Source organism: Falco naumanni, chromosome 2 (genome assembly GCF_017639655.2).
Source record: "Falco naumanni isolate bFalNau1 chromosome 2, bFalNau1.pat, whole genome shotgun sequence".
Lineage (NCBI taxonomy): Eukaryota > Metazoa > Chordata > Aves > Falconiformes > Falconidae > Falco > Falco naumanni.
The window spans coordinates 31,788,553-31,810,022 of NC_054055.1; the positions used below are offsets into that span (position 1 = coordinate 31,788,553).

A 21,470-nucleotide genomic window follows, 5' to 3' on the forward strand; every position below is an offset into this window, starting at 1 on the left:
CTTCCTAGCAAAATGCTGTAAAGTAGTGCCACAGCAGGGACTGTAATACAAGGTTTTGGATGAAACGTTTACCTAGAAAACAGGGAAAAGAACAGAATCTGGAATGTCATGGCTACATTCAGAAGCAGAGGGCAAGGCAACCCTATGACATTAAGTTTTCACTGACATTTGAAACGAGGTAGGGACATATACATGTACACCAATGAGTAACCCAGTACAACAGGAGCAAATCAACAGATCAAAGCACTTAGTGCCAAGCTGCTTTCAACACAATCTGGAATGGAGTTTCTGCTTTTGTTTTCTCTGACAGCAATCTAATTTGTACACCCCAAAATTATCCTGCTAGCTTAACGAATGCAAGGTAAGGGAGGCTGGTCTACGAAATTGTTCCAAAACATCACTGCTGTAGTGAGAAAGACAGTATGTGGACACAGCTGTATGCTCCTGGTGTAACAGCAGAATGAAGATTCTAGGCATATGAATAACATTCAGAAGCCATAGAAGTATGTGCACAATGGAGCTGATCCCCCCCTTACTTACCTAATAGAGAGCCAGAAATTAATATAAATAATCCAAGTGAACACAGCTTTAACATACCTACATACCGTGTGACTTTAAAAAATGGGTTGACTATTTTCAGTGTACAGAAACTGTCCCTTGTTGGGACAGAACAACCACTCTTATAGTCTGTGCAACCATAGCTGTGTGGTGTCCTAAAGGGAGGATATATTAACAGCAGTAAATATAATTAAAACTTCTGCTGTCCAATGAAATTCTCTAAACACTGAAATGTAGTTTTAATTAAGTCCTTTTTGCTTACAAAAAAAAAAAAAAAACCAACCTGCAACTTATCATGATTTTATAAGCAGATTCAGATTATGTAGGAAGCAGCTTTTATTAAAAAAAACAGACTACTTAGTTTACAATGTATTTGTTTTCTTGGGTCTGCTAGTAGCCTAAATAACTAAAAAATATTCATAGCAGCAGGGACATTAATAGTGTAAAATGAAGAGTCTGACAAGTCTGTAACTGTGCCTCTAAATCAAACATCAATTCAATGTTAGGCCTCTACCAGGCAGCTACACAGCTAAAAACCCTCCAAAAAGCAGTAAGAGATCATGACAATCATAAAATTTTAAGTTCAAAAAGTAAACAAGCTATCTATTATCCTAATTATGCTAGCAAAACATGCAGCTCTGGCATAGGCCTGTTTGGTTGAGTGAGCCAAACAAACATCACTGGAAAACTCACTACAGACAGGGAATATAGACAGCTTAGAGGATGAATGAAGATGTGCTTTCTTTCAGAGATTTACAACTAGAGTTCCAAAAGAAGAGGAAGGGAAAAGGAAATCAACTTATGAATTGCTTTTTATTTATGTGATATAAGAATAAATATGCTTTATTCTGTAGTTATCCCCTACTTCTAATAGAGGACAGTACGCTGTATCACTGCCAAACAGGAACTGAAGCAAGCAGATGCGTAACAGAACTAAATGAAAATGGACAGACAAAAGATGGTTATGCTGAAGGTGTTCTTTCAGACTGATGGCTTTAAACATTTAGCTGGTTCCTAATTTCTCTCAAGATACATCTGCAGTTGCTGTCATTTAAAAATTTACTATGGCTGAAGAAACCACAGAAGTTCCTTGGCTGGGATTGCATTAAATCTGGGATAACTCTTAGCTCAATAGTGTTAAGACCTTCCTGTTTGCAAGACTACTATCAAATCTCGCTTGTAACAGGAGCTTCCACCATAAACCTCAATGGCTGGTATGTTTTGTCAACAGTAAATACTTCCGAAGTCTTATAAACTACAGGTTTCCCTGGACTATGATACTTTTTCTCAGATGAAAACAGCAGACGAGCTCATTCCACCTGTACTCTGAGCTGGAGAGATGTGAGGCACCTTCAGTTCAAAAGTCAGAGAGGTGTGTTAGCACACCACCTGCTTGCACTAACAAGCTCCAAGGAAAGGCTAACAAGCCTGCCTCAGCAAGGCCCAGTCCTTCAGCCTGTCTGCTGCAAGCTGTCCTTGAAGGATAAATTCATTTTATAAATATTATTCAGATTGGCACAGGTTACCCAACTTTTTAAACATTAAGTACTTCATCAACTGAGATTAAGTACTCAAGAAATACGGTAAAATTCAGAATCTCGCTTATGTCAAAAATTCTTTTGGTTCTTTAAAAATGAATTCTAATAGGAATCAAGACTTTTTACTACGACCTAAAGCTAAATGGACTTTTATGATTATTTTTAATTAATTTTTCTTCTGCTTGTTTGGGAATTCAACTATGGAGGATACACGAATCAACTTATCAGCCAACTTTCAACAGATGAAACTTAGAACCACATAGTATTAGACTGCCCAAGCCAGTAGTTTTTTCTTTTGCTAGAGGACAATTTTTTAATGCCATTCAGATAATTAGTCCAACATCTGCGAGACACTGTGGGTTTTCTGGTTGCATTTTATGTGTTGTAGTCTCTTCTCAGTATACACCATGGGATGCATGCTGAGTCAGAGGTAGGCTGGTCACAACAACAGAATTTAATGAGATGTTCTTTTAAGTTCTTTCTCAAGATGTACATCATGGAGAGATGTATTCATCTGCTCTAACTTCCAGGTTGACCTACTAACCCTTAGACTTGTTCTATAGTTGAGGGAAAGAGATACCACCTAGAAGGTCACACCCTTTCATTATAATACAAATGTCAAAAATAGCCAAGAGGAATCACTCTTTTAATCTATTTTAAATGCTGGCCAGGTTATCTAGCTCACATTTAATTTTCAGACATCTAAATTAGGAATCACACAGAAAACGAGAGGCCCATTTTCAGATAAGCTGTGGAAACATGTATTATATGGTAATTTATTCCAAATGGACAGCTGACATTTTTTCCATCCTGTTTGCTACACTTTTTCTAATGGACCTGTTTTTACTCCTTACCTGCAGGGAACTTCCCAGACATGAACTATGTACATATATAAAATTATATCAGCAGAAAGAGAAAACATCTGCTAACACAGAAATCAGCACAGGTCCTGCACAATGAGCTATCTGGGTCATGATTGTATTTTATATTCAAAGGACATCTAGTACCTTGGCATCCTGAACTCAGCAAGGAACTGGGCTTGTATTGTCAGGTAAGTAGTAAACACATAACTAAACAGACACATACACAGCATGAGAAGTCTCCCATCACAGAGATACTATGGGACATCTCTCCTTACTTGCTTGCTTGACCACAGTGACTCTGAAACTTGACACATAAATTTACTGAATTAGCTATTATGGTTCTACTCCCATAATCTGCATCAAAATAAAGTAAAAATGAAATGAAGGGACATACCTGTGGGGCATATCCAGGAGGCACATAAATAGTAGGCACTGAACCATTTGGGGACATCATTGGAACCTGAGCAGGACCTAAATGGGTTACAGAAATACTCAGTACAGCACCATATAATCATTTGACAAAGTTGAAAGAACATACTGAACTGCAATATCTCTGTGAAAAATATTCAAAATAACATGGATAAACAAAGGCAACAAACTGTACAGATAAAATTATAGCAAAGGGCACTCTTGGAAAAAAACACCAGAAATGAAACTACAATAATCCACCAGCTGATATTTCTCCCTTCTCTGTCAGTAAGCTCACAGAAGAGCTTATGTAAAAACTTAAGAGGTAACAATTCAAAAGAAGTATCCCAAGATGGAAAGACAACAAAAGAGACTTTAAAACATAAACAAAACAAAAAATATTTGAAACAAATTGCTGAAACCAGATAGTATTTAGTTATGAGTTGTAAAGAAAATTACAGAATTGCTGCTCTATTATTATAGTCTTATCACCTGAAGTAGTCTCAGTCCCACAGGAGTGGCAAACACAACACTGACTTAAGGTCCCAGGGGAAAACCAGTGTATTACAAACCAGTAAGTCTACTCCTACTAATGGGAAAAGCTGTGATACCCTGATGATCCTTCTAGCTTGCAAACCAGAAAGAACAGAGTTCGTAGACACTTAGATAAGTATGACACAATGGGAATGTGTTAAGGTGGCATTTGTGGATGAAGTAATGCCTGGAAAATCTGATACCTTCAAAAAACAAAGGGATGCTGTCACATACCTGGATTTTCCAAAAGCTTTTGACAATCTCTCTCTCGAAGACTCTTAAAGAAGTAATGCTATCTTCAGTTAAAAAGGGAAAAGGGCTTTTAGTGAATAACTAACTAACTGGCTTGAGAACAGGAAACAAAGAGAAGTAAATGATCAGCTTTCTAAGTGCCTAGAGTGACCATCGGAGTCCCATGGGCACACAAAGAACCTGTTCAATATATTAGCAAACTGGAAAAGGAAATGGTCAGCGAGGTAACAAATTTTTGGTATGCTCTCAGAAAGCTAGTAGAAAAATCTCACAGTACTCAATGACCAACTGATAAAAAAGCAGCAGAAATACTGCTGGTAAGTACCAAGTAATGTACCTGGACAAAACTAGTATTTATTTACAGTGATAAGCCATAAATTAGCTATAAACAAACACACTATGAAGTTACTAATATATTTCTAAGGAAGTATCAGCCAAGCGTTGGTCAGTGGCATTTGCAGAAAGAAAAAGAACATTAAAAATCATTACTAACAGAACAGAGAACAAGCAGAAAACATTATGCTATGGTATAAATCCATGCTGTACCTCAATACTTTTGAGCGCTATGTTTGTCTCCACCTTTCAAAAAGAACACACAGACCTAGAAAATGACCCCCAAAAAAAGTTTACAGGCTTTTCTCCTGTTTATCAGAAAAAAAATCAAAGACACCAGGATACTTCCACCTGAAGATAGTTAAAAAACAAAAGGGCTGGCAGCAAAGGAATAGTAAAAGACCTATTAAAAAAGCCAAACTGCCTAAAAATGGAAAGATAATTTTCAGTTTCTCATGTGCAAGGACCAGAGATATTAAATCACCAGGTCAAAGATCTAAAGCAGACCAAGGAATTTCTCATTCCTCTTCAAACACACGGCTAAACTGTGTAACACGCTGCTTTAAGAACATTGTGGAAACCAAAGGTTAGTTTCAGGAGAAATTAAACACACTGCGAGAGGTAATCCATTAAGAGCTGTAAAAAAACCACAAGTATTTTGGTTCAGAAAGCTAGAAACAAGAAAGCTATTTCCGTGTGCCTGCCCTATTCTTATGCTCTCCCCCTTAGTATTTGATACCAGCCTCTATCAGAGCAAGCATGCTGGCACAGGCTTCAAGAGGGACAGCCTACAGATATTCTTACATTCCTGTATTCAAAAATACATAAGGCAATATTTGCTGAAGTTTAATTATCAAAGAAAAACTGAAACACAATATAATCTGACCAGGCTTTGTGGCAAGTGCATAAGGTTGGGATTCAGATACTCCAAGCTGCATCCTCTACATTTCCAATTCAGTGTAGTGATGCTAACCAAAGCACCAATCCAACTCTTAGTGAAATTTCTGTAATACTTCTGAAAAGGGAATTCACAGTTACATGTTAATGTTTTATAAACTCAGTTAAGATCTGCAAATGGAAAGTACTAAGTAAATGCGAAGTGCGGCATATAAGATTAGCATACATCATTTTGATAAGTATTACCTTGACAGAAAAGGAAAGACAACTGTCCAAATGCCAAGAGCGGAGAACCAGAACAAAAAGCATTCTTTTAAAAAGTAGCATGTAATCCAACTTGATTACACATACTATAGGGACTTACTTAGAATTAAGATATGGAAGTTTTGAAATCTACTACCTAAAAAAATCACATCTTTATTATTGACATTTTAACCTACAACTGGGGGAGAGGCTGAAGAGACTTTTTAAATAATAAGGCCTTAATTAAATGATTAACTGAACTGTGTAACAGCAAAAAATATTACGACTACAGTAAGCTATAAATTGAGAACCAAACGTTCTTCAGGTCTTTTTGCTCAGCTGAAACTCAAAAATATTTCAGTGAAAGTTTCTCCCCGAGTATGAAGTACTAAAAAGAAATGGAAGTAAAAAAGATGTGAATGAGAAGCTGAAAAAGTGCTTCAAAGCATTAGCTTATAATAAATTCAAAAATGTCAACAGTAATGGGAGCATATTTATTGTAAGCTACCATTCAACCAAATCTCAGTTTACATTCTTACATAAGAACACAGCTTGTATCTTGTATTGCTTACATGTAGTTTTTCCATAATGAATACAAAACATTGTGACTTTTAGTAAACTCACAATTTTAAACTATATAAGGTTCAGGTAAATTGAGAACTAAGACTTGAGTTACTTGAACTTTTTACAGCAAACTCAATGTCCTCGGGGGATGAAGGAACTCTAATATGAACAGCTTGTTTCTTTGTGGACTGGTGGATATTTCTGTTTGGTTTTTTTGTTTTGTTTTGCTTTAAATGTCTAAAGAACAATCTTTTTCAAGATTGTTTAGTGCTTTTAATCTAACAAACAAAAAAATCCCTACCCCAGTTATCTATGATCCAGTACAAAGGTTGATCCACAAAGCCATTATCAGTATACCCATAATGTGTTAGTCACAAAAATAAAAGACATAAAGGCAATGTATGAACCTAAAAAACTACTGCAACGTTAGAACAGAGTCAAATTAGTAGTCTAAAAACTCACATTCCATCTTTAGCACTTTGAAGTTCCAGAATTAATGAAAATATATTAAAGATCTAAGGGTGAACTCCAATTTACTTCTGATTAGATTTTCAAGTGGCTGCGGAGTGAAGTTAAATTGCAGAGGAACAATTAAGAAAACAGAAAGCACGGGAAAAAAGTTGGCAGACTTTATGTATTTTAATGAAAGCACCATTTTTACAGTGAAATTATCGATTTCTTGGCAGAAAGCATATTACTACCTGCAAAAATTTTTTAAAAAAGCAAGCTTTCCTGTAAAGGTAAAATGCTGTAAAACACTGTAAAAGCAGATATTTTTTTTTTCCTTTTAGAAACAACTACTGTGAAGATCTTGTTCTATTTCAGTGAAATACACTGCAAGAGGAATTTTCATGCTTTTAGGTATCACTACACAGGTCCATGACAAAGCTGGTGTGTTTCACCCTGAAGTGAGACCAATTGTAAAGAACCGGCCAACAGCAGCATCAGGAATTTGTGTTAAGCAAACAACTAGTTGTCTATATTGCACACAAATGGAAGTGACTTAATCCAAATCACTGTATTATGGATGTTGATGACCTTTGTAAGAGAAGGTCTCAAACCTTTTATATACGTTCAGGTATACAAGTTCTCTTATGTAAGAAGTGGAAAAGCAGCATTGTGGGAGAGAAAACAAACATTGCAACATTTTGTTTTATTCTTCAAAAATGACTCATCAAACACAGGAGAGGTTTACTAAACTCAACTGAACCCAAGAAACCGCTGTTTCACCACACTTTGTTTATTATTGTCCTGAAATCTGCTATTTCGCTGCTATGAAAGGGAAAACTTGCCTTTAGGTAAGCACTGTGTCCTAAGTTAAAAAAAAAAACAACTCAAGGTGCCTATCAAAGATCACACGAAACGTAGAACACGTGTCCTGAAAGAGGAAATACGTTAAAAAAATTTCCCAGCAACGGAGGAATACCTCCCCCTCAGCAGCAGCAGCTTAAGTTCTCCAACACGTTTATTTGAGCAGCCTGTAAAAACCTCGTCATGCTTCATTACGGGCACCATACACGTGCAGCATAATCAACAGCACTGCACGCTCGCTAGAACCGTGACAAACCGATCTAAACATAGCAACACCTGAACATTTGAGGATGCCGCCACCGCCTGCCCGGCAGATACAGGATCTTATTTTTTATTATTTTAACCATCTAGCATGGCTCCATTTTCAGTCGCTCATAAAAGGGCCTGGGCGGCGGTGACCACCCCGCGCTCCCGGCGCAGAGCAGCGCTCGCCGGCCGCCTGCGTGAGCCCATGCTCTTCCGGGGCAGTCACCGCCCACAGCCCGCTCCCGTAACGCCCCGGCTGGCCACGGCCTGCCAGCGCGGGGCTGCCCGCTCCCGGCGCGGCTCCGGGCCCGCCCGGCCCCCGGCACGGCCGGCCTCCCTCCGGGCCCGCGCACCGCGCACCGCCCACGGCGGGGTCGGCAGCGGTCGGGTTCCCCACATCTTTCTCCAGCCACCTCAGCTCTCCCCCATCCGCCGCCGCGGCACGAGCGCCAGCCGCGGGGGCCGCCTGCAGCGCCGCGCCCTGCTTTTGTGTTCCACTGCGGCGGCCGAGCCGGGCAGCCGGGAGACCTTACCGCTCATTTCGGGCTGCGCTGCGCCCGGGCCGGGCCGGGCCGGGCCGAGCGGGCGGGCGGCTGCTCCCGGCGCGCCGCGGCAGGCGGGGCGGGGCTGGGCGGCTCGCTCAGGTGCGCGGCTGCCCGCTCCGCCCCGCCCCGCCCGCTCCGCACCGCCGCTCCGCCCTGCCCGCGCCGGGCCGCGGCCGGCTTCCAGACCAGCGGCCAGCCCGGCGGTCAGCCCGGCAGCCTGGGCTTCGGGCAGCGGGCGCGGCGGCTTTGAGGAGCACGGCGTCCCCGGCGAGGAAGGCTCCCGTTAGCCGTCCCGCAGGACTCCTGTGCTCTCTCTTTTTTACTGTAGCCTACCGATTGGCGTTGGCTGGTGCGATGCTTCAGTTGAAAGCTTTTACGTTAATTAGCATAATTAAGCTATAAAGGATTACTTCAGCCTGATCCTACTGTAGGATTTACCTGTGTAGCTGAACTGCTAATCAGTTTACACCTAAGAAAAGAGGTGCACAGACAGACCTGGCTGCAAACACACACTTTCTGGCATCCATCACATTTGGAGAGCTGCAATGACTTTGATACTAATCCGCGTGGATACTGCGGCTCATGAACGCTGCTATACTTAGCATTAGTCTAATGTGAACAGCGATGAATCACTGTTATCCCCAGGAGGAAACAGCATTCAGGATTTACTGCAGCGCATTAGGTTAACTATGGCTCTATAACCGAACACCCACACTTTGACATCACACAAGCGATGATATGCATCACTGACGCAAGCACTGACAGGATCAAACACAAAGGCCACGGCAGCTGAAACAATAGAGTGCACAGCTGACGTAGCAGCATGGCCCTCCAACACCACCAGGCTGCAGCAAATCAATAGTCCCAGATGCCACAAATAGTTGCACCACTCTGTCTTTTACATAATGGCTAAGACTTCAAAGTTTTATTTTGGGCTCCCAGCAGCTACAATTAATTACAAAGCCCAGTAACAACAGTCACAATTGGTCTACATTTGGTTTGTAAGCCCTGCCTGGGAAATACTTCCAAACTAGTACTTTAGGTTAAAGGGCGCTAAAAAATTGTCACAAAGCATCAGCAGCTTTACATTGACTAGGTGCAATGTAATCAAAGCAAGTACTAACAAAGAAAAGCAAACGCAAGACTTACTGTTAGGCCTGAGCTGGGGCAGTGGCACAAGAAGGAACAGTGAACACTGCAGGGACACAGGCCATCAGAAGACTTCAGTTTTCAGTACTGTCAGTTTAACATATTCCTTCCGCTCTAAATTAACCTTGACAAACAATTCCTTCCCCCATCCATGCACTTTTGCCACAAAGGCTGGGAAATGGCAACTGACAATGCAGCAACATCAATTTACAGGTATTAATTGGCTACAAAAATCTATCAGTAGACTGCAAGCTGGCAAACGCAAGCAAAAGCTGAAGGTAAAATGTTCACATAGTTCCTTTCAAAAGCAGGGGGGAAAAAAGTATCAGTTTCATCCATAGAGGCTTTGGAATAATGGATAAAAGAGCAGAAAGCTATGAAGCCTAACTACAGTTATTTCTAAAGATTACATCCTGAGGAGATCCTGATCTTTCCCATGAAACCATACATACACTTTCGAGGGGTGGGGGGCGGGGGGAAGGACATGAAATCCCTTCTCATAGGCAAAGTGCAGAGATGACAGGTTCCTGTAACACTTTATCGTTAATACAGCTATCAGTTTTCTTTTACAATGGCCTCACATACTTTCAAAGGAAAAAGGTGACAATGGTTTCTATGTTCAGATGTTAAATGTACTTACATTTCACCTGTTTCTAAACAAAGACCACAGTGCAATTTTGTGATTAAAAAAAAGACTGCAAGTCCATGCCTTTGCACGGTGCAAACCACAACACAAAGTTACACTTTGGAGCTTGCAGAAGGATTTTAGTTCTTTTGAGATACTCCAACAATAAAGTTTTCATACATTCTTTCTGAAGCAACTGTGTCGCACAGGAATTGACTCCATCCTACTTTGTTAAAAAAAGTACCAATGAATCAAAGATATTAATGTGGAAATACAACACAGACTTTGTACTGTGCAGCCTAGATTGTTAAATTGTTCTGTTTCGTTTGCTGTTTTAGGTTTAGACTTAGGGCAATTGTTTAGTAACTATGTGGAAGAGTTATGTCAAAAAATTGTTCTCTCTCCCTCATAGTCTTCCAATTTAAATATCAGGTGAACCATAAATCATTGCAATTCAAAGGGAGTCAAATATGATACACTATTCTTAACAGAGATACCTTGACGAAAATGTTTTTATTCTTAGCAGGAAAAATAATCTGCACTCATTCTAATCTAACTGCACTGCGTATTTGCTTTGCTTTTTCCTCAAGGAGAGCCTAAATACCTAGCACTTAAGCTGAGCAGTACTGATCCGCAACTTTTTCAGACTAATATTAATTATTTGTATATACTGGTTAATCATGTTCCACTTGATTGACAACATTCAGGATAAACTGCAATTTAATCATCCAACAGTTGTTACCACTAGAATTCGTAGTTTTTCCGAAATGTATTTTCTATTCATAACAGCTGTTACCACCCCTCCACCCCTCACCCCCATATAACACTGTAACACTGCAGCAGACCGGGAAGTTAAAAAGTTAAGCACTTCTACTGATAGCTACTCTACTTGTGGTTAAGCGTCAAACAGCCTAAGTGAGTCTCCACAGCTGGCAGTTCTTGGTGCGTAGACAGTGGCTCCTACAAAAGAGCATGTTGATTCAGAGAAGTGAGATCTTGGAAGGAACAAGCATTAACCTCAACTCCCTGCCCACCCCCACCCCCCCACCCCCCCCCCAGCTGTGCTAAAAAATGAAATTACGTAGTATAATTACTTGTAAAGGCCTTTTCAGTATCATTATCTTCAACTTACTACACCAATGAAGTTGGTTTTTCTGTGCATGCTTACCTGGCTACATTGATTTGAAACTAGAGTGCAAAATTATCTGGCATGTTCTGCTGTCTCAGAACTGGCATTCAGAGAAGCTCCCCCCCCCCCCCCCCCCCCCTTGTGAAAATTTCTTAATATTTTGCCCCAAATTATTATACACAGACATATGGGCGTGCATATATACCTATGTACAGATTATGACTTGAATATGACATGTTGAATATTACTTATATAAATGTATTTATATACATTTATAATGTATATAAATACATATATGTAAAATGATGTATTGATTAAGAAAATCAATAGCATACATATAAATGCTGAAACAATTTTACCAAATTCTAGGGTAAGTATTTTAAAACTATGGATGAAAATACATAGAAGACTGTGGATATAATAAAATCCTGTTTGTGCAAACTGTGACTGAGTATTATGACACATAGTGTCAGAAAGTCAAGCAAGAAACTAATACCAGAAAAAACTGCCAAAAAAAAATTCAGTGCCCAACTCAGACTCTTATTTCTATCCAAGGCAGATACCTCTAAAGATGTACTGCTCTGAGTCCCTAGAATCTACTAGTATCGTGTACTCTAATATGAAAACCTCTGAGTTGTCTAGGCTTCAAGCTAATTATATAAACAAATACAATGCAGATTCAGATGTCCATTTAAAATAAAACCAAAGTAGAACAAAAATTATTATTATCATAAGCAACTGAAGTCCTTCTAGTATCTAAAATAAATACCACACATATTCTTCTTCAAAGGGACCAATTTGGGAATGGTCATTCCTAACTGGAAGACATAAGACTAAATTAGGAGGACATGGGGTGTCTCAGCTTTCCAGGAACACCATAATCCAGGATTCTACATGATTCAGCAGAAAGAGAGGAAACTAGGTAAATCTAGAATGACATTGGCTCCGCAACTAGAGTACTTCCAGGGTGCAAAACCAGGGCTAAATATTGTTCTTAAAGCTAAAAGGTTAATGAAAACTGCTGATTTATTAAAAAAAAAACACCAACAAACAACCCCAAACCCTCACACGGAACAGATCTGTCCCACAGAAGTTTTACTGTCTTAGATGCAATTCTTGCATTAGGTGAGTGAGTTTGCTGTTCTGGTCAGATGAAAAGGTCTTCTGTAACAACGCAAAGAAATGGAAAGAGAATACAGTCCTACAGGACTTCCTTTCTTCACACTCACCACATAAAATTATTTTTATGTCTGTATTAGAGGTGTTCATTTGAATCTACCAACACCGACATGCAGTTTCACAAACAAAACGTTCAAATGTAGGTTTCTAAGCTATGAAATACATTTTCAAGTAACACTATTACACAGTTATCATGAGTGAAGAAAACACTCCCCAAAGCTGACAATTCAAAAGGTGACATTTGATAATGCAAAATCCTTCTGTTATGACACAAACTGTAGGGAACAAGCCTCAAGCAAATTACACAATCACTGCACAACAAAAATGAGACATAAGGCCAAACTGAAAACTGATGTTACACACCTTACACTTTGCAGCATCTAAGGCAAACACTTGGCTTCAGCGGGGTGATTCACTGGCTACCTCCAGAGTACAACACTGTGCTTCTGCACTTTTATCAGGGAGCCACCTCATACCAAATGACACAAACCATTAAACACACACAGCATGCCCTCAAGTGGGTACCTGGTTCGGGCTTGCTCTAGTCACTCTTCTGTCCAATTTCAGTAGAGTACATGAAGTTTTCTGAGAGTAGATTCCTACTGTCAGGAAAAGGTCTTCTGTTCAATTAGCAGGTAGGCTAAATTCTTGCTATGCTCAAGCAGATTAACCCCACAGCTTGCTCCTGTCTAGGAGAGTGCTATGAACACCACACTATGGAATAATCTGGGTCAACTCTGCTGAAGAGAGGCCACTAGAAACCAGAAAGCAACACACTAAGCTCCTGTCCCTGCTAGAGTCATTTAACTCCTTTAATTCATGAGTTTCTAAATGGAAAATACAGAGCTAGCCTTTAAAACAGGAGCCAGAACCCAGGAGTTCACCTAAATCATACAGCAGTCCCCAATACATCAACAGAAGATGGCAGATTGCCTTCCTGTGTAGTTTCCCCTCTAGAATATTTTCTTTTTTTGAGGTGAAAACGCCCATCTCCCAAAAATGACACTGAGAAAAGCCTAAACTCCAATACCCTGAAGCCTCATGGCTAGGGGACTCTGCTGGAAACGGGGAGGTACAGGTTCAGATTATGTGGTACACTCAAAGAGCTAAAAACCTCAGATGTCAATTCTGGGCAAGTGCGTTAACCTATTTCCTGCTGCTGTTACCGTTTGCATTTGGGGATAAACAATATAACCCAAGTAAACAAACAGCCTTTCTTTTTGAAGAGAGAGAAACGTAACATTTATATACTGTCTCTATAGTGTCTCTGCTCTGGCACGTCTTTGATGTCTGGCTTCTGGCTGTCCCACTGCAGCCTCATGTTCTGTTCAATTACAGGTATGTAGAGGATTCCATGGTCAAAACAGGAGAAGCAATGATTGAGTCAATGTGCTTGCTCGGATTATGTCATAATTCATTGGGTGACCTGGGCTGCATCTGAGACTTCTGCAGCTAAAAGCTTCTGAAGCTAGAACGAAGGTGGAATTCAAACCCCCCGAGCATGATGCCTTGCGATTATAGTTCATTTCACAGATGTACTTTTCTTCTGTCTTTTCACCAGTAACAAGACAAGCCTATGAATCCAGCTACAATAGGAGATGCTCTGAAGACAGTGAAAATGGAAGTTTGACTGAAAAATTATAGCTCTTGAAAATTCTTAACATTGCAACTAACATGATAAATATTTAAACATTTAGATTAAGACTTCTGATTTTACTAATGAGTTAAGGTCAACACACAAGAATTTTCATGTTCAAAAAGCTTTGCAGAAAGTTTGGTCCCAAAATCATTAGCCTACAATCAGGGTACATATAAAAAAGAACATTCTCAGTCAGACAACATAGAAAGGCACCACGCTTAATACCAACACTGGCAGCCTCTTCTGTAGTGAAATGTTTCTACTATCATACAGATCACTAAACACCCTCAACCAACTCCCACTGCAAACCTCACGTTTTACCATTGAAAACAATTCAAAAGGGTTTTTCAGGATCTGTGTTAGCTTAAAAAAATTGTCACAGGCTAACTAATAAAGTTATTTAAATCTTTCAAACTTGTTTTAGCTTTTAAAATTTAAAACACCCAAAAGACCAAATTTTATGTGACAAGGGTTCCTTGATTCTCCACAATAAACTCTACAGATCACTTCAACAAGGAATCGTTTTCTCTAAATCTCAAGCAAATTACCACACAGGGAAAGTATGTAAGCTCAAACATTAAGAGCATCTATGACAAAGGTTGTTGTTGATAAAAAGCTTTCAACAATGTTAATAAATATGTATTATCAGAAAGAAAGTATCTGATAAAGCAGTAAGCAGGGACCAGACATGAAGATAAGCCTATGCCATTGCAGTGCTGTCTTCAAATTCAATTTGCTCTGTAACCAAATACATTTTAGAAAGTAACATACCCACTGCTTCAGCAGCCAAAACGTACTCAGAGCCAGAAAGAACTATGAAAGGAATCTACTTACCTGTGCCAAATAAAGAGGCCAGGAATGAAATGACTAACCTGGCTCAGACATACAAAAGTTGTCATTCCAAACCAGAACAAGGAAAAAACACAGGCATATGGTGGAGCTCCTTACCATACATTATGTATGGATCAATATATCCCTCTACTAAGGAGCTGAGACAAGAAAATTGCTTAATGGCTGGAAAGTAAACATGTCCTTTGTGCAGAAACCTTTTTATTACTTCACTACTGTCTGGAGGCAGGAGATCTAAATTTTCTGCTGCTGGACTGTCAGGGCTCAAGGACTGGAACAGACCTCATGAATCAAGTCTATTTGCCTGCATTTGCAGCTTCATTCCTCTCCTCCATTATCATACATCAAGATCCATCATAAATGGATTCTACATAAAAGCATCAAGACCAATTTTAGTTGGTTCTTTTACCCATACATTTCCCACTGGAGTGCTGTTCTAGATGTAGCCAGGAGGTTTCTTGTAATTAGATAAAAATTATTCAAAACCATTTGACATCCAACTGGGCTCTAAACCAGCTCTGGCATTAACTATTACATTTTTTTTTTACATTATTTCTTTTTTTTTTTTTTTTAAGTCCCTGTTGTTTACTTACCTAACAAAAGTCATTTTTAGCCAAACCAACCAAGCTCTTCTACTCTCCTTTTATAAAATAGGCTCCTTATTCTCTTGACTTTCCTAATAGCTCTTTTCTACAACACCTGAAATTAGTTTCATTTCATCTTTTGTAAACATGAATTAGCAAATTACAGAATCCTGTAAAATGCTACTAAACAACCCAAGCTGTACTAGCAACAACTGCCCTGATGCATTTTATGATCACGGTAACCTTTACAGATACATTATATTGGAGATACTACTTATCTTGTGAGTCAAATATCTTGCCTGCTTCCTCCTCCTCCTTATCAAGTTTCAAGTGAAGAGATCCCCATTTATTATTTATTAATCTTATGCACAGCCTTGCATTGTGTATAATTGCATCTCACTCAGTTCAGGGGTACCATTCAAACAACACTCCTTTAGACAGTTAATGCATGTTCTCGTTGATTTTTTACCACTTCTGGAATACAGATTTCCCATTGGTTGTTTCGATGATTAGCTTTGCTGAAATGCCGAGTATTTCTGGAATATCTTGATAGCTGAAAGATACCTGAGTGCATTGCTTACTGAGTGATTAAGAAGGGATATATTTACATTCAAAGCTAGGCATGCATCATGCTTTAGCATTCAGCCCCTTCCTAGTTCATCCACAACTTAGAACCTTAAAAAAAAGAAAACTAGTAAGGTTATATTGATTCTGCTGAAGCTCTTTAGAGATAGAGATCAAAAAACATTCTGTACCATGCTTTGAATTTTGCAGCATAGAGACAACATGCAGGTATCTGGCCTCAAGACTCCACTGCATACCTGCAATTCTTGACACCTGCATTCTCCAGTCCTTCTATTTATTTCCCACTGGCTTTCATATCCTCCAAAGCTATATCCTATATAGATATACCCTTGCGTGACAGTCAGCCTCTTTTTCTGTGTGGCATGTTCCCAGAAACTTCAGACCTCTGTTCAGCTCTCTGAAGCTGCTCAGAAACGTTTACCTGTGAACACACTACTTGTCCAGACCCAGCAACACAATGCCACCATACAACATGATCCAGGAACATACATTTACATGCTTCTGAAAAGAACCCGAATCCCAACACCCTTCTATTTAACTGTTGTCACCAACATGAGACTAGATTCTTTCCCATCAAAAATAATGGATCTGTTTTTCAGATGAGAGGACAAGGCTCAGTAACTGGGGGGAAAAAAAAAGTAACACCACACTGAAATTCTATGAACATAGCAAACAGTTGGAATGCTATTATTGGCAAATCTGTGCTCTGGGTGATATTTTAAAGACCTGTCAGAGGATGAACTGGGGAAACAACCTACAGATAAAGCTGTGGGGGCATAAGAATAAAATTCCTAGTCTAGTATGTGTCATACCTCTGCTGGAAAGGAACATAATGAAACTTGAGAGTGTATATATAGCTGCAATTAACAGAAAAGATAGGGTATTTCCAAGGTACATTTTCCTGCTTTTTATGCAGTCTTTCTTTGTATACAAATTAGAAGGGTGCAGTAAAGCATAAAACCACACCTTTTACAAATCTTTTATTGAAAAGGCTACATACACATCATGTCAGATTTAGAACCTGTGTAGAAAAGCACCGTTCTAACACACATGGGCCAGAAGTCCACAGTAAAAAGTCATCAAAACATCAATAATCAATCTCAAAAACCTCATGCTTGCCAGTCCTCTTGTATGCAGCAGTACAAGTCAGGGAAGTGAATGGAAGTCAGGCTTACACTAGCCAACCCCTCTGTGTCACTGTTGAGTATTTGCTGACACCCATTTTCATTTTTCAGCTCTCTTAGGAAGTGATTTTTAAAACTCATTCATGCTGGAAGAACGCTAACTGGTTCCAGTTGCTCAGACTGCCCTTGTAACTTTCTAAATACTTTCACTTATTGGTGCATTGCTTAGTCACCAGATACTCCTCAAAATTGCACTGCCAGTAGTGTCACACTAAATCAGAAGTAGTCACTCTGCTTTTGACCACTTACAATCCAATTCAGAAAAAAAATTGTTTAAGGAAAACCAAAAAGTTTAGCCTCCTGAATTCCCAAACTCATCTTGGCCTTTAGGCACTTCAAGGATCTGCCGCCTGCAAGGCAGCTTTATTTGTATGTACTCTCTTTTGAAAAATAAGAGTAGGAAGTCAGATGAGATTTCAGATTTAATTGAATTTAAAAGCTAGATAAGATTCAACTTACTTTTTAAAAAATCTAACAAAACAATTTTGTCTCTGATCACAAAATATATGGAAAGCATAACAAAAAGTAAGAATAAATGCTAACTTTTGTACGTTTCATACAATTTTCTAAACCTGCCTGCTTCTTAAGAGTTTCACTGAGATGTCTCTTGGCTGCATAAACCATAACAGCTAGCGCTGTCAAGAATGGTGCCTTTCAGAGCTCAACCTCTTCAAGGCTAAAGCAGCTGACGATGTGATGTAACACAGTAACACACCACTTACACGCGGTCTTTCGAGAGACTATCTTAAACACAACTTACGGGGAAAACAGAGAAAGGCTGACAACTCCCTGTAGACACATCTTTCTCCTTCTATTTGTCATCTTCAGCTTACTTTCTGATTCTTGGAAGAGAAGGCTGCAGTATCATTAAGTTACAGCTCCTGGACCTAACGGTTCTTTCCATGCCCTCTTCCTGGGAATTTGTTTTCACCTGCTATAGTTGTTTGGTTTGGTTTTTTGGTTTTTGGAATTGGCTTGCTAAAGCTGTGTTTTACAAGTAGGGCTTTCCCTATTTTAGGACTTTGACTCAGCCCCATGGTCCTGTTGTGGTCTTTGTTCAGCACAGTCCTCCTATTTTAAATGCCCTGTCTGTATTTCATAAGATTTTTCTAGGATTGTTGCAATACTTCATAACAAAGAGGTCATCATGAGGAATACTCACTGTTCTACTCACAGTAATTTACTCACATCTTGTTGAAACTTGAATTCCATATTAAGTCCTTTTAAGAATTATTAATGAAGCAATAATAAAGACTATTGGTTTGGCATTTATAGTCCTTGTTGCAGCTCACTTTTTGGTTGTCACGGAAGGCACATCCATTCTACCTTTGAATACAACTGTCAAGATCATCCAAGGGAAACCCAATATACACGGTGTTCATGAAGATGGCCCATATGTAGAACACCAAAGGGAAAGGATAAGTGAAACTGCTGGTGAATGGCCTACTGAAAAAAAAAATTGACAACAGGCACAGGAGATGAACCATATGCTCACAGAATAGCTGATTAATCAAAAGGGAAGGAAGGTGCAGTCAGCTTCTCTAGCAGCGCTAATACTCAGGACCCATCTACAAGTTACAGGGTGCTGTACAGCCATTTGAAAAAAATCTGAGGCTCTTTGGATGGTGGTGTCCTGGGGCACCTGCTCCAGACAACTGCATTTTCTAGAAGAACTGGAAAGCCCTTTGCACTGTGAAGCTTCTCTTTCTCAAAAAGAAAATAAGAACAGCACTGTGGATAGCTGTATTTAAGACCAGTGAATCTGGCTCTTCCAACCTTGAAACCCCATGTAAATTACACTGTTTCTTAATGGCTTTAAGTGGCTGAACTTAGTTTGTAATTGGTCTTTAACTCACATTACACAGTAGCTGTTTATATTGCTGCACAGCTAGTCTATGTGTTTGTAATGACCTTGCTAGCTTTCTCCTCTTCTTCCTTTCCCTCATTTGGATAATGAACTGCTTTAGATGTAAAACAGATTGCTGCATGTCTGCAAAAGGAAGAAGGGGAGGGGAAGTTATATTACCGTGGTTTTAATGAAGTTGAAGAATGTCATGATCATGTAAGTCATGCAAGCTGACAAAATCTCAGCCATTTAACAGACAGTCAAAAAAAGACAACTGTAATCATTTACTATTAATAACACATACACAGCCATATCTATCAAGCCATGCGCTGCTGAATCATCCATTAAAAAAAAAAAAACAAAACAAACTAAGAACAGGATAAAAAAAATCCCTGTATTCAAAGTGGCAACATTCAGTTAGATATTATATTCTGGCAAGAAAAGTGTACCTGGACCCACGTGTACAACACAGTAGCCTTGCACAGATGAAAATGAAGGAAAGGAAGACTAATATCCTGGTCTCTTCCTGTCACTACCTTGGTGCTCTGTCTGCACCACAGCCGCGGAGGCACAGCAATGTCAGGCCCTGTAAGCTGCTGGCATGGCTGTGGCAGCCTGGGTGTGCATGGGGAGCTTGCTCCATCTTGAGGAACTTGTGGAAAAACAATGGCTGGGAACGCTGTTCTACAGCCACGAAGACAAAGACTTCGGTTTCCTTCCCTGTCCATCTGCCACCCTTCACATGCCTGACAGTGATCCACGAGATAAGGCAGCCACGGCTACTTTTTGGAGTACAACTAGAACAAGAGTAATTAATTCAAAGCTATTAATTCCTTAACAGTAATTTTTTATAGAAGCCTGAATACTTTCACAGCTACAGCTATACATCAAGGTTGTAGTAATACAACTTGAATCTCACAAGGTAGAACTAAAAGAAATTTCGTGGGGTCTCATTTAACAATCTGCAGCATTTTCCAACAGATGACACACCGGCATGTATTCATCCTGTACATGTGGTGAAAAAGAATCTAACAAAAGAAGTACTTTATGCACAAAGTTCTAGCCTTTCCATTTTTTTGAAACCCAGTTCCAATTCTACTTAAGAATAGGTTTCTATAAAACAAAAGCACTATTTGTTTTAAAGAATCAGATAATTAAATTTCAAACCTTCTATTTAATAAAATAAGTTAGCATGTTTTCATAGCATGAAACTTCATTATTTCAATCAACCAGATTGCATCCAATACAGAAAACGTTACCAGCATAAGTTATTCTAAATTTTAGGATATTAAGTGAAAATTCTAAGTAGAATCTTTTTTCAAACTCCTCTTCCTGCATCTCTGATTTAGCTCAAACTAATTATTTACACTAGAAACCAAGAAGAGATCTTACACAAGTTCCCCCCCCACCCCTGTAAAGCAAGTAATACAGGGCTATTTCTTTCCCGTCAACAGCATACTCAGGGACAAAATCTGATGAACTTGACTGCAGTGCCAGGGGATACCAGACACAAACCTGTCAAGCTTAACATGCTTCATACAAGACTCATCCAACTGATTCCAGACTCAGTCCACAGCAGCACCTGAATCTCAGCATCTTGAGTTAATACTTCACAGGCTTGTGGGCTAGACATGACTGACAACAGTCATGGAAACCAAGATTTAGGGGCATTCACTAGGTGCAACTTAGGGCTGTAACTCCATTCCCAACGCACCTCCAAGTACTGGTGCCATCCTTGTGAAATGTGAGATGTTAGATGCTCATAGAAATGGATGAGTTCAAAGAGTTCAAATGCCTGAGGACAAAGGCATTCACTGTAGGTAGGACTGTGAAACACCACACTCAAATGAGGTGTTTTCAGGATGCAGCCTTACTTATTTCAGCTTATAATAGCCAGGCTTTAGCTCCAGAACGGAGACATCTCATTTAGGTATCTAAAATTACGTGTCTGCGTGCAAGTTAGGACTTCAAATTCCCATTACAGCAAGTGGAGATCTAGTCAGTACAGACAGTGGAGCCTGGAGAGCTATTCGGTGCAAACTGATGTCAGCTGAAAAGCACTGTCTGTACTATAGCTAGTGACTAAATCTTCACCAGTTATAATGGCAGCTTAGATCCAAGGCCACATATAGAAACACACATTTAAACACCTAAAATTAGATGTCTTCAGTATGCAGCTGAAGCACTGGTATTTCAAACAAATGTCTCCAGAATCTTCCTACAGTCAGGCTGGGTTTGCAGTGTGGAGCTTGCAGTGCAGTCCAAAGAGGGAATAGAGGAGGACATTGCAGAAGATACAAGGGAAGATTAAATGATCAGAACATACAGGAAAATGAGGAAAAGGAGAACCTGAGTGAACACTTTGTAATGCATACAGTAAGTTATGAACTCATTCACATCTCAAAATGT

General features: G+C 39.6%; 1 protein-coding gene across 6 annotated transcripts in view; it reads right to left on the reverse strand.

Moving 5' to 3' along the window:
• FNDC3A (fibronectin type III domain containing 3A) overlaps positions 1-21,470 on the reverse strand; it is a 127,031-nt gene that overhangs the window by 53,315 nt on the left and 52,246 nt on the right. For 5 of the 6 annotated variants that reach the window (XM_040583836.1, XM_040583837.1, XM_040583834.1 and 2 more), the window contains one exon: positions 3,354-3,430. In XM_040583836.1, the coding sequence (XP_040439770.1) occupies positions 3,354-3,430 (77 nt within the window). Of the gene's footprint in view, positions 1-3,353; positions 3,431-8,280; positions 8,336-21,470 lie in introns of those variants that run through there. The other variant, XM_040583838.1, reaches the window with a different exon arrangement.